Source organism: Hirundo rustica, chromosome 7, assembly GCF_015227805.2.
Source record: "Hirundo rustica isolate bHirRus1 chromosome 7, bHirRus1.pri.v3, whole genome shotgun sequence".
NCBI lineage: Eukaryota > Metazoa > Chordata > Aves > Passeriformes > Hirundinidae > Hirundo > Hirundo rustica.
Window position 1 is genome coordinate 16,254,955 of NC_053456.1, and position 14,168 is coordinate 16,269,122.

Genomic DNA, 14,168 nt, shown 5'->3' on the forward strand with positions numbered 1-14,168 from the left:
CCAGCTCCCATAGCAAGGAGCAGGAGCCCTCTGGATCACCCAGCCCTGCTCTGGGGTGCCCAGGGCTGGGCCAGAGCCTCGCTCCTGCCACGCACATTGATCCAAAGCCACGGCAAGACCACGCAGAGGGTAAAACATTTGGCTGAGGAGACTTTTCCCCTTCTGCTTTCCCAAGCCTTACTTTGGTCAGAGCCATCCTCTACCTGATACACACCACCAGCAGTACTGATCCTGCCGAAAGGATAATGAAATCAGAGGTTACCTTTAAAGAAATACAGGGCTTAAAGATGGCAGCCAGAAGGCCAACACTGGGGACCTCTTTGAATCCCAGTGAAGCATCACCTCTGCTCTCCAGAACTGGGCATTCCAGCCAACACCAGCACACGTGGGAAGACAAAAGCATTTGAAGGCAGAGATCCTGTGCCATGAGCTACCAAAGTGACCCTCCACCTCCGACCTTACCTCAGAAAAATGGCATTTACAGCCACAGCGCACAAGCCTCGTTACACACAACTCCCCGTGCGGGCTGACACACAGCAGAACGGAGTTCTTGCATCCAAACCAGACGTCTCACCATATATTTTTCATATATCTTCTCCTGTTCTGTTTGAAAGAATTAGTGACTTCGTAGTTTGGTGTGAAAGAGTTAAAATTTGGTTTTGATGAAAGATAAACCCAGGCTGTCAAGCAGAAAGCCAATCCAAATATTTGAAAATAAATGCAAAAGTTTTACCATAACCTGTTTGGGCTTTCCCCTAATAAAGGAAGGTCTGAAGGAAAAAGACAATGCATTTTTGTTTTTTTTGATCTTTTTTATTCAAAAGTTTTCAAAGAAATAAAACAGAAAAAGCTAACAATCTAATCAAATTTACAGTTCAAAAATGTCTTTTGGCGTTTAACAACAAGTCCTAGGAAACAAAACTACAGAGTTATCTTGAACCGGACAAATAAGTTACCACTGGCAAGTTTGTGGCACTAGTAAAACAAAAATAAAAAATTAACTCTCTTGATCATATAGATATCTCTATGAAAATCTTTTTTTTTTTTTTCAATCTGTACAAAAGGTCTTTCTTCATAAATTAATTTTTTATAATTTAATGGCTGTCTACTATGTGATGTTTAAGTAACTGATTATTTCTTTATGTACAGAGGTTAAATTTCCCAAATCTTACCCAGACAATGAGTATGGCACTTAGTTCAGACACTTCTGGCAGCAACTCTTCCCTCCCTCTAACACAGCTATCATACTGCAGTTTTTAATTAATGCAAAAATAGCAAGTAGTGAGAGATCCAGGTTTGGAAAGTTACCAAATACAGGCAAGGTGCTGCAGGAAGTCTGGACTTTTACAAAGCAGTAATATTCCAGGGAGCATAGAACCAATAATACCACAACTTTTTAAAAAAAGAAAAAACAAAAACACATCTCTTATGACTATGCATTTCACTAGAATCTACACTTCTCAGAGCAGCAATTTACTTTTGAAACTATGAAATGTCACCGACATCTATACTCCAATACTCACACAAAATTTAAAAACTAAAAAATACTTGAAAGAAACAACTGCTTAGCCCTAGCTCCCGAGCTAGGATGATTTGGTCTGTGGAAACAGGGAGGGCCAGCAACCTGTCCCAATACAAAAGGAAATAAACTTTGAGGTAGATAACTGATCATATACAGCTGACCAGAGAAGTACACAGTTTTGGAAGACAACTTAATTTATCATTCAATTTAAAACATATGCAATCGTAATAAAAAGCTTTAGTAGCAGTGAATTATCTAATATGTGAAGTACAAATAACTTGTGTATTTATGAATCAGGAATTTCATAGTTTCAAAATTGGTTTTCTTTACACTTAACACTTGTAGTGATGATGTAAAGTGTGGCACTGCTTGGATCCAAGTCTTCCTTCATGCTTTTGTGTCCATACATCAATTAAAATTATAAAACCTAAATGCAAATGTACAAAAAAGGCACATTCTCTTAACCGCAAACTGGTCCGGCAAAAATAAAGAGTACTGAAGACGCAATGCTGAGACAAATCAGAATTATTGGTTACTGGCTCTTTGTTCTTTGGTAAAGTTACCTTTTAAAAGTGCCAAGTCTCTTTATTTTTATTTACCTACTATAGAGAGCTAGTACCCAATCAATTATGCTTCTACGTAAATCTCAGCATATGTTTGAAAACGAGTCCTTTAGCTTTTGCCATTTTGCTGTAATAGCAACTTTTTTGTTTGCTAAGTCTCAGCACAATCCTCATCCTAAAGCACTATCATTAGTATAAAGGAAGGACAAAAACATTCGGTGATATCTCCACCCCAAACTCCCTACTCTACCTATGCTAAAACTAGAACATCAAGTTAGTTTCTGAAAAAAGGCAAAAAAAGATTTTACATTGCATCATACAGCAGAGTTCCTAAATCATTCAAACTACCAGAGGGAACTATTGGCATATGGCCTTACAAACAGTTTATACTATTAAAATTTCCCCAGTCAGAAAATGTGTTTCACACAAAACATTTTTTCCCCTCTTGCATTTCACTACCTTACATATTATGTGAAAAAATCATTAAAAACACTTACTACACATTAAAAAAGCCAAATTTTCAGCAATTTTTATTGACTACCTTTAAAAGCCCTATGCTGCTGTTTTACAAGGCATAATAGACCAGCTCATTTGGTCAAAGCATTCTACACCATTAGTTTGGACTACTTACTGAAACAGCTACAGCATTGAAAGATTTAAGGCAAATTGGAATTTATAGAAAAGGATAAGACACTTCACACTACATTAAAAGAAAAACAGAAAGCTAAGAGACCAGACACTATAACTGCAACACTGCACTAAAGCAACACTCACACACTGCAAGCACAGAACATCGTCTTAGATGTTTTACTATTTTTAAACTTCAGAAAATCCATTTCATACAAAAAAAAAAAAAAAAAGTAAAAGAAACAAACAAAATAAAAATAAACCAAAAACCAAAACACAAATTCTGTCATGCACGTGAATAAGTCTTCGTGGTCATCTGTGCATACCCAGAAATTTGAAGGTTTTTTTTTTTTTTGCGTCATAACACTTGATAAAAACTTTTTTTTTACTAAAATAAACCTGTTCATGGGAACAGCTACTAGATGAATTTAAGGTTTTTCTTATGCACCTTATAGAACTTATAGCAAAAATAGTTTTAGTTGATTTCATTATAAATAACATTTTCAAGAACCTGTGCAAAACTGTCAATAATTCCTAAAGCACAATTGATCAGTAAAATCCATGATTGTTTCAGCCTTTGCACCCTTCTCCAGGCCAGGTCAACACTGGACATCTGTAACACAGAAAGGTCAGAGCTAGAGCAGAGTTACAATCACACACTTTTTCCCCAATGTAACTCTCCACAAAACTAACTGATTTCCTATTTTAGACAGCTGTGAGAAGACCAAATGAATCTCAGTCCAAAGCTGGGAAGTAAGAGAGGCAGCACTGCAGGTGCTCAGCCCTTCCCAGGATAAGGATCTGCACCAGGACAGAGCCTGAGCTGCATTTCCCCCTCTGTCTAACAACTGCTCAGCACACAGAGCTCCCACGGGGGACCTGGGAGGCTGCACGCAGAGCTCTTCCCTTCTTTGTTGTTGCTCCTTTTAATCGACCAAAAGCGGTTGAGTGTGCTACTCCTGTGGCATCTCCAAGGCTTTTGATCTCTGGAAAAGGAACAATGACTTTCTTTCGGTGCAGTTTCAAGGAGGCTACGTATGACAGCTAAAACAGACACAGCTACTGTGCCTCCCGATGGTTAATACTAAACAGCAAGTCAGGGCTCATCAAATTTGAAGGCAGATTTTTCAATGTACTGGCTTATATTGCCACTTGGGTTTTAAAAAAATACCCAGCTAATAACAAAAAAGTTTAGACAACTTTTTAATTTTTCAAAGCGAGGCAAAGTTTGGTATTTTAAGGCTTGTACATTTACAGGTGCATATAAAACAGGTTTGATTTTTTTTTTTCCAAGTCCCTTTGACTATTTTTAGCATAGGAGCAACTTTTTGAAAAGAAGCTATAAAGTTATTAAATGTAGCTGCCAGAGGAAAGACACTGTGTATTTCTGATTGACTGGATCCACTCATGCAAATGTGCTAGTTGTAATTTGCCCCTTGAATTACGGGAATATGGACACTGACTTTAACTAGGACATTCCCAAAAGTGCTGCATGTGCATTTAGAAAGAAGTTTCAGTTTGACAACAGTGACAAAGCCACAACAATCAGGAGACTGCAGTGTTCCCTGTATTGAGGGCACGAAATAACTGTTGATTCCCTCCCCTTCACTTGTCTGAAACACGACAAGTACCAGCATGTTCCAGAGACAGAAATACCAAATGCCATGCTCAGAGGCTGAAATCAGCTGGGTAATATTAACCTTCCCCACGTGCCACTGCTACAGTCTCTGCTGACACAGATTTCACTTGCTCCTACTGTGTATAAATACAAGGAACAGCGCTTCTCTGAAGAATAAAGTAAGTGGATAACTGACTTACAGCAAACACACAGAATTGCTCACAGAGCCTGGAATTCTACACAGAGTCATCAATACAAAATGTGCCTCAGATGGCAACAACAACTCATCCTTTCAGGAGACTTAAGGCTGTTCCTCCTGCCTGGCCTCAGTCTATGGGGGAAGATACTGACAGGCTGAGAGAGGCAGGATGGGGATGTGACATGCAGGATTACGCTTCTCTGGCTACCACAGATCTCTGCTGGTAAGGAGGTTTTACATGCCCACAGGGAAGACTTAAGGCAAAACAACAAATTCCTTGAAAGGCGGTTAACACCAGGCAACAGCCTTGGCATGGGGAACGTGCAGGAGTCATGGTTTTAACAGGAGGAGATGGATAATGAGGAGAGCCTGTGGCTTTGCTTTCTGCCTGCCCTGGAAGCAAATCAAGGATGTGGGCTTCCTCTAGATGCCAGCATTTGGCCCGACTACAGGAATAACACAGGTCATATGCCTGTGCTACGCAGGCTCTGCCATCTGTTGAATTTGCCAAGTTTCCCCATTGGTTTGTTTCTATCTTTCCATATAAGAAGCTGTTATGCCAATACTGGGGATGAGAGCACTGCTGTCAAACAGCACAGCTGACCTGCAGGATCAAAGCTAATGCCAAAATGTGTGTTTTGTTGGATCAATGCATTTTAGAGAGATATCACACAATGGTAGCACATAACTGATTTTGATTTTTCGGTATCAAATAAATGCCACGAGGGCTGTAGAAAAACCTTTCTAACAGGACCTCCAGCACATGATTGCAGATGAATGGAATTTTTCAGTGTGAGGTCTTAGAAAATGTGACGTAAAAAATTACGTAGCCAAGTTGCCTGGCTTACCAAAAAAAAAAAAAAAAAAAAAAAAAAAGAAAAGTTAAGGGAGAAAAAAATTCCAGAACTTTAAGAACTTTAAAACATGGATCTTGGAAAATGGAACAGTTAGTGCAAGTAACATTTTCAGGACAGAAATGTACAAAAGGAAAACAACTTTGTATGAAGTTCAGGTAAAGCTAATGATTTGCTAGTAAAAAAGGCCATGCAAGCAGAACCAGAGGAAACCTGGAGCAGGAAAGTAAAACTCTGGAATTAGAGCCAAATGAGGATTAAAAACTAATTGACAAAATTATGGACCAAACTGCTTTTTCCTAGAAAAAAGGGAAGTCTTTAGGAGAAAAGGTCAGCAAGGATTTCTACCAGACTGCCTCCCTGCCCATGGTCTGTAAGTCAGCCACAAAGCTGCTTCTAATCTCACATGTACCACAAAACTGGAGCATGATATGTCTATCAGTACAGTTCCCTTTAGCATTTTGATTCTTGTATTTTTGCATTAATTCATTGTTGTTCTGTATACAGCATGCTGCTAAAATGAACAAATTAAAACCCAAAATAATCCAGTTATGGTATAGAGAAATTATTAAAACAGTGTTACTCAGAATTCATTAATTCACTTCTGGATCCTGTGTTTCCTTCCCTGGCTTTTGACTCTGGCCAAATTCAAATTAGTTTCACTGTCCACAGATATTACCATCAGTATTGTTTATATGACCAAAACAAAGGTTCAATACAGAGTACTGTAAATGATGAAATAAAGCATCTTTGAATTCACATCTTTCATGAGACAGGACGAGCCCCTACCTCACAGTTACTTATTTTGCTGATACGTATATGGAGAATGGTCACTGGATGTCTCTACTGTAACCTGTTGCTGACCACTGGCTTCCTGCAAATAAAAAGGAAGGCAAGCCATGAGACACAAAATCAAGCAGAATTATATGAAATCTGTATTTCCACTTGACTCATACCGATAACAGTCTTCAAATCTAAAATCCTCATCGCATTGCTCAAATGAGGTATTCCAAATCCAAGGTGTTAACTTTATCTTGATTAATATTTCAGCAAACAGAGAAGTTAAATGATCATGCAAACTTTATACTTCCTCAGATGCTTTAATGATAACAAAAAAACCCCAAACAAACAATCAAACCTCCCCCCCCCCCCCACAAACAAACAAACAAAACACCCTCAAACTTTTGACATTACAGAAGTAAATAAAGAGAGCAAATAACTGCTGGAATATTTTCTATCTAGATGTAAAAGAGCATTCTGTCCCTTTCTTTTTGAAAGGGAGGGAGAAGAATGAGATCTACTTACCACACAAACACTATGAGTACTGTGATGAGACTGGCACTAGGCAACACAAAGAATTGTAGACTTTGCACCAGGCTCCCCAGAAATCAGGCAATTAATTCAGCTGAGAGAGCTCTGGCAGACAGAGCAATCGGGTAATTACCAAAAGAACTTCTCTGATCCACATGGGCAGATGCACCAAAATGAATCAAACAAATTCTGGAGTTTCTGGATAAACAGAATTTGAAATGAAGTGTTTTTTTCTTCCAGGCTCTGAAGAGACTGTCTGGCACTCATTTTGAATACATGAGCTGCAGCATGCCTTGTCTAGCTCCTCTGTTAAAGAAGTACTGACCAATGAAAGGGTGCAAAGTAAGCCAAAGTAGTAGATAAATTATTTAGCTTACTTATGTTTTGCTCTCCAACAAAAGTAATAAATTCCTCTTCGAGGGAGAGATTTATTAGGCAAACATGAACAGTATCATGAGATGCCGGGGTCAAATCAGGATTCTTTTCAAAAAGCTACAATCAAGGTCTGCTGGCAGATAACTCTGTACACAGGTAAATAAAGTGAAAAACTACAATGCACTCCCTGCTTTCTTACTACTGGAGTTATGTTCAACAAAACACAGGGTTTACTGAGCTACGCTCATAGAGAAGACGGCTCTGAGCACTGTACTGCCATAAGTACAGGTAATTCTTTGTTGTAATACTGGCTGTATTAGTTGAGAATAATGACATTTTATAGTTTTAATACATGTGGCATTCACAGTACAATATTTACCTTTGAGCACTAATTTTTCCTGGGGGGAAAAAACCTCGTATTCATATTTCTTATCTCTGTTTTTTTACAAAATATACTGACCTCAACAGGAACCGCTGCTGTCTGGACATGTGTGTACTGGGGGATGTAGGCTCCTTGCATAGCTGTTGTGGCTGGCATGTACTAGAAAGACAGAGTCCATTACATGGAGTTAAAGCCCAATAGAAGTGTAAAAGTATTCAAAATACCTGTCATGGTATTGTTTAACAGATATTGACTGTTTCCCTAGAGCAATATACATAAGAGAAAGACTTTTGCATCTGAAACCAATAAGCTTCCCAGAAAAGTCATGTATCTATTTTGAGAAAATTCAAATTTAAACTTCAAAGACTATGTAAAGGACTCTTCCCTCTCTGTTAACCCCAGTCATCATATTTTCTTTTTTTTTTTTAACCCAATCTGGTCAGAAAATAAAGGTCTTGCAGTTTAAAAGCAAGCCTGAATCTCTTCTGATTTAACTTCTGTTCCACACTTTAGGAGATCAGAGTTGCAGAATGGAGTATAAAGAGTAAAACTATTTTTAACCTTTTGGATGCAACTCTGAAGTACCTCCCGGATTCCTTTCATTTGTTGTGGTCTCTTTTAATTTACTCATTTCCAATTCCTGATCAGTTAACAGAGTGAATAAAAGCTGCTGAATATAATTTTAAAATTAAGACAGTTTCTAATAATTTACTGGACATGAGATGCTTTATAGGATCACTTTTTCCCGCATGCAAGCTGCACAGTGATTCTGTGATCTACACGCAGTATTTTCTACTTGGGTAAGTTCTATTTTGTATCAAATCACTACATACTGTTCCAGTACTGCCTAGTGAAAGATGACTCATCTGCTGTGTCAGAGGGCTTATCATTGATGCAGGCTGTAGTGACATGGTGTGGTCCATGGAGGGAGTCAGAACAGCACCCTGTTGAAACAGAAACAAAGAAATGGTCACGGCGCTCAGATTCAATTTAATTTTTGATTTGCGAGTCTAAGTATGGACTGTCCTTCTGAGGGGGTGTACCACAAGAACTCTCCTTAATCCCAGGCACTGACTCAAAAAACAGGTCTGGGGCATTCTGAGTACTCTACTTGAGCATCTGTAGATTCTCAAGGTGGAAAACCTGCTTTGACTTCCCATTGTACATTCAACTGATGCGCAATACACTTGAGAGACCTGCTGAAAACGCTTTGTAAAATGTGAGTTTTACCAGATGCTGACTTGAAAGCAAAAATTTGCACGTGTTACCTGGTACAGATTCACTTAGCTTAACCTTTGGAATTTCATGCTTTAGGAAGAAACTTATCTCATCTTTAGGAAGAAACTTTTATCTCATCTTTAGGAATGGTGGCTTTGGAGGAGGAACATTTGTGTTCCTACCCATCAGGCGATGCTCACATACAAGACAGCTGCCCTCCTTAGTGGCTGCTTTCATTAACACACACATTTCAGAAGAGTGACTTAGCAATGCTGATTCTTTGTCTAAATACCAGCTGCTCTCGATGACATTTCTGTTGCTTCCATATCATTTTGTTAAGTACATAAAAATTATACCCTAAACTTTTAAACACTTTAGATTGCTAAATATGGAGGGCACACTCATAAAGGTTTTCAGAGTTAACTGAAATGGAAGATTATCAAGAAATTTCATTTTACCAATCATGTTCAACAAAAACACATTTCCAAATGCTTTGTATGACTTATGCTTGCAGAAGGTGTTGATTAAAAATAATGGAGGCTCAAATCTAATAGAAATAATTGCAGTGTACTGAAAGATAGTATTTTGAATCAATAACTAATCCTTGAAAAGAAAAAAAAAAGCAAAGAATATACTTGGAAAAACAACCATGTGATCAGTGTAGATGAAATGAGTCACAGACACATCAAACACTGAAAGAATTTCCTGTCTGTAGACTGCAGGCTTCTCTGAAAAGCAAATGAGCAAGACAGCACCCGTCTCTGCACAGGCCAAAACTGAACTTCAGTCTAGAATCTAGGTCTTTATCTTCAACTGAGAAATCCCATCTTGTGTTCCTGTGAAATGAATACACCTAAACTAATACATTATTATAATGTACTCTTGTCTCTCACAGCATTATTTGCAGGATGTTGTTTTATGAAAACCTGCTCTGTGTATGTGTTATTTAACATAAAAAACCACAAATACAATAACAATAAAGTCTGTGAGAGGGTGTTCTGATTCAACATCACCTTTTCTGCATGCCCAAGAAGAAAATATTCTGCCAAAAAGATACACGTTCTATAGTCTTCATGGAGAGCTTAATTAAGTCAGGACAATATCCTTTCTATATCTGGAAGCAGACCAGTTTGTTAACTATGGGAGTGCAGGTATTAAAGTGCCTGCTATTATTAGTAATGCTCATCCCAAGAAACCCAGGAAGTCTCGGATGTAATGGTACTTAATTGGCAAATGACACAGACAAGAAGCAAAATATCATGGGAGAGTAGAGATTAGGATGCCTGACAGTCTGGTACAGATGCCACAGCCAAAGTGTAAGGAGACCAGCATTACTCATGAGTGGTGAAGCCAGAACAAGCTATGCAGGTTTTCTCAAGTGAGTGCCCATAATGTCATTCATATCACTACATCCATCTGTCTTTCACAAATTTTTCAGTCAGAACTATTGCAGACCTTTTCTAAAACACTGGGTCTCCAATTTCAGCTCCTGAAAGGTAGACAGTATGTAAAATATTTGGTATTTGCAAAGTGCTTTCCATTTAAAGTAAAATAAAATAAAATAAAACAAAACCAGAAAAAAAACAACATCACTAAGTTTCCTCCTGGAAATTTTTTCTAATGGTCCTCATCACACTGATAGCCTGAAGGTAGCTTTCTTTTTTCCCTAATAAAATGATGCCCCAGTTCAGATTACTGTCTTTGTTTTGCTTTTAATTTTGATCCATGGAAGTAGTTGGGCAGGAATTGACATACTTTCTGTTGTTTAAAGTATGTAAAGTGTTTATGTAATAAATAAACACAACAATGAAGAAGCATAAAAACTTACTGGGTGCTGCATTATATATGGTTGAGGCTGCATCCAAGAAGGACTCTGAACCTAGAACAAAAATTGGGATTTTATTTTTCATTGTACACATTCTTGGAATACTCCGACTTAGATATAGTAATAACTTGAATCATGTTAACATGCCTCCTCCCTTACTTATTGACTTTTTAATCCAATTAGTCCCTCTGTGGAACAACATTGATTTCTATGAAAAATGTATTCATTGCAACCTGTAAATCAGAGAGAAGATTTGGAGACCACATACCACATACACCTTTCAGAACAAAGACAATGTTTTTAGTGCAGGTTTCAGAAACTTTATCAAGTACAATGAAAGGGGTCAAACAGATGAATGGCAGATTTCTGCTATGTTGAAAAAGGAAGCTCCTTCTGTCTTAGAAATTCCTTTGTGGAAAAGTAATTGGCATTTCAGAAGGTATAGCACCATCTGCCTTCTAGTGTGATCTGAATAAAATAAATCCTTGTATTTTCACAACTGCAAAAAAAAAAAAAACAAACCAACCAAACAGGAATTCTGCTGTAATTTTGTTCCAGGAAAAAGGAGAAGATTTAGGAGAACTGTTCTTCTCTGAGACATTTTGGTATGTTATTCCCAAAGCACAGGAAGAGGAGGAGGTTCTGATGAGAGTCCCTGCTCTTGCAATTTTTCTCTTCAAAATCAGTGACTGCCCAAACACTTCAATTGCAGTAGAATGCCTAACTTTGCATGACAAAGTGAATTATAAAAAGGGAAACTAACAGGTTATATTGTTATCCTGGTTAAAAAGAGCTGGTTGCAAGAGCTCTTTGAAAAAGTGTGCTGCAAGAAATACTAAGGGTAATGACGAAAATGTTTCCTCCCCCCCTGAAGTAGGTGTGCAGGGTAAGGCAGGAATTTGACCTGCACTGCACAAAAAGCAGGCTCACCACTGCTGCTGGACATTTAAAACCTTTTAATGCCTCTACCATCATTCCCAGAGTCCTGTGAATATCAGAGGTAAAAACACAGCCTTGAAAAAAATCAGGGTGAGGCATTTTCTGAAAGATGGAAATATTTCTTGCCCTTCTTTTGGTACTTACTTTCAAACCAGAAGTTTTGGGGGTTTTTTTCTCTCTTTTTTTTTCTTTTTTTTTCTTTTCTTTTTCAGTCAGGAAAACAGCAAACAGGAGTTCAAAAATGGAATGGAAAAGACTGGAACACTCCCTTTCCTCAGGCAAAATCTTAATGGCAAAAATACCGGTACAGCCTGCCTGAAGCTTTGGCTAATCTCACACGATGATAGTAACTGGCTCAGTGCAGTCATTTGGGTGTACAGGGGATGCAGAAACAAACACTAGCCAAAACTTTAGTAAATTTGTTTACCTGAATAAGAATAAATCTAGGAGCAGGTTATTCCATGCCTCAAAGGAAAACAAACAAACAAAAAACCAACAAAAACTGTGCTTGCGTGATACAAGCTGTGCTTGTCCTGTTGTGTAGAAGACAGAAAGCTGCAGGTTTCAGTGAGAAGGGATTAGTAATGAAGATGTGACTAATACTCAAATTGTGAAACTCTTCTGGCCAAGAACCTCCTTCCTCCACAATACAGAATACTTCAATTTAATTTTCAGTTCCAATTACTGTGTCACTTCAAGCATAATGATATTAATAACTCCATCCACAATAATTTAAGCTCCATGCCATGTATATTGAAATACTGGTAACTACATTTCTGGAAACATAATGGATTGTGGTCTGCCTATCTCAATAAGCCCAAAAAATAATACTGTATTGCTAAGTAGTATGTTTCCATGCCAACTTCCAATTTTTACTTGGATCCTGAATATCAGAGCATCTTATATTGATAAATAATTTATATTTTAATAAAGAATAGCAGTTAATTTTGCTGAAATATTTTTTCTGGGTAAGAACTTACTGTAATTTCTGAGGTAATGCAGTACCAAGCAGAATGATTCAGTATAACTGAAAAATCCAGTCTAGCGCTGTCTGCCAAGAGCAAACACTGTGTTGCATAAGTCACCTCAGAAATTAATATAAAAATAATCCAGCTGCCCTTCACATCAGAGAACACTGCTTTAACTCCTACACAACACTTTGCTCATGCAAGACGGCATTAGATCTCCAGACTAATATTAGACAACCCTTCCTCATCCTCCTCACTTGGAACTGGAGGCAGCGGATGCAATGGCCACAGTGCCCGTGCCAGCCTCTGCCTCCCCTTTGCGTCCCTTCCACATCCATTCACACACTGAGCCCATTAGAGAGCTCAGCGTGGCTCTCACTAGAAAGCAAACAGCCTCTTCTCCTTCCCCTGACACCTAGAGGTAAGAATTTTCCAAATTTAATTAGTTTGGGTTATTTATGACCTGAATTACTGCTGTTTACTCCATCTATGTGTTAAACAGTAAAATGCCAAAATAGCTCATCATTTAGCATACACTGGTGTAATTGGCGTGTCTCAAGTAGGAGTTACAGAGCACACATCTGAGACTGCCACACTAATTGTATTTAAAGCAAGTTGTTTGTAAACTGAAATGTACAATGCCCTAAAATTGAGAATTCCAAAGAGATCTACATCAAAGTGTTAAAACTGTTCCATGTAATTTCCCAATGTTTCGAATTGTAAATCAATATCCCTTGTGAGGACTCAAGATGGCACCTACCAAAATCCCTCTTCAGAAAGCTTTGGACCAAAAATGTCCACAATTTATGTTTAATGTATTGTTCAAAATAAAGTAACATTTGGTTTAGAAATAATGTCCTAGGCTATTAAATGCTTTACTCCAAATATAAAAACACTGAATTTGACTGCTAAAGAGTTGAACTCTGAGCACTTTTTTTTTAGATTTCCTTCTCCAATGTCAAGAGTGTTTCTGTACCCTTCTTAGTACAACTACATAAGATATTATTGTCAGGCTTTCTGAGAAAAAAACAGAGAAAAGCTCCAAAATGCATGGGAAAACATCTTTACAAATGAGTTTAATTAAACCAAGAAGGTTTTAAATAAAGAATAATTACTTCTGATATACTGGTGACATTAAAAGAATTTGACTGAGAGAAAATGAAAACTCTCCCATGCAATGCAGAAGTGGCTACAAATCCACCAGTCATCAGCACAAGATGGAGACTTGTTTTGCGCGACACCGGGATCTCATTAAATTGCTGTGCTTCCTGAAACGCGCTCTCAGGTTTTCAGGCTGTCACTTCCATGCTGTACAGCACAAGGAGGCCACTTCATTAAAATGAAGCATTATTGGAGACCTCATAAAACCGTGTAACAATTGATAAATAAACATAAGCTCCAATGAACCATTTCAGCTGCCAAGTTCTAAATAAATACAAACCTGGTATGTAGAAACTGGAGAAGCAATATATGGCGTAATTGATGTCTGAGTGATCATTCTGTTTGCTGTAATACTGTAGGGTGATGGATAAAATCTAGAAAATGCAGAAATATTTATTAAATGCTAGTTCTGTGCATATTTCATAATGCAAACTTTTTTTTTTTTCCTTAATGTGGTATTACTTTACATACCCATTTTGTAAAGCAGCTGTGGTTGGATCATATGTGAGTGTCATTCCAGCCTTAAAAAAAAAAAAAAACAAAACAAACAAGTAGAAAAGAAAGAGTTGACAAAATTAATTTTAATTGTAAATTATTTCTCTTATT

At 37.8% G+C, this 14,168-nt stretch overlaps 1 protein-coding gene across 5 annotated transcripts in view; it reads right to left on the bottom strand.

Moving 5' to 3' along the window:
* Window positions 1-805: 805 nt before the first annotated feature.
* The window catches only part of RBMS1 (RNA binding motif single stranded interacting protein 1), a 144,468-nt gene continuing 131,105 nt past the window's right edge, over window positions 806-14,168 (bottom strand). For 4 of the 5 annotated variants that reach the window (XM_040069233.2, XM_040069232.2, XM_040069231.2 and 1 more), the window contains exons 8-14: window positions 14,034-14,083; window positions 13,843-13,936; window positions 10,498-10,548; window positions 8,285-8,395; window positions 7,530-7,610; window positions 6,173-6,257; window positions 807-3,325 (exon numbers count right to left, since the gene is read on the bottom strand). In XM_040069233.2, coding sequence (XP_039925167.1) covers window positions 6,180-6,257; window positions 7,530-7,610; window positions 8,285-8,395; window positions 10,498-10,548; window positions 13,843-13,936; window positions 14,034-14,083 — 465 coding nt within the window. In that variant the 3' untranslated portion in view covers window positions 807-3,325; window positions 6,173-6,179. Of the gene's footprint in view, window positions 3,326-6,172; window positions 6,258-7,529; window positions 7,611-8,284; window positions 8,396-10,497; window positions 10,549-13,842; window positions 13,937-14,033; window positions 14,084-14,168 lie in introns of all 5 variants that reach the window. The other variant, XM_040069234.2, reaches the window with a different exon arrangement.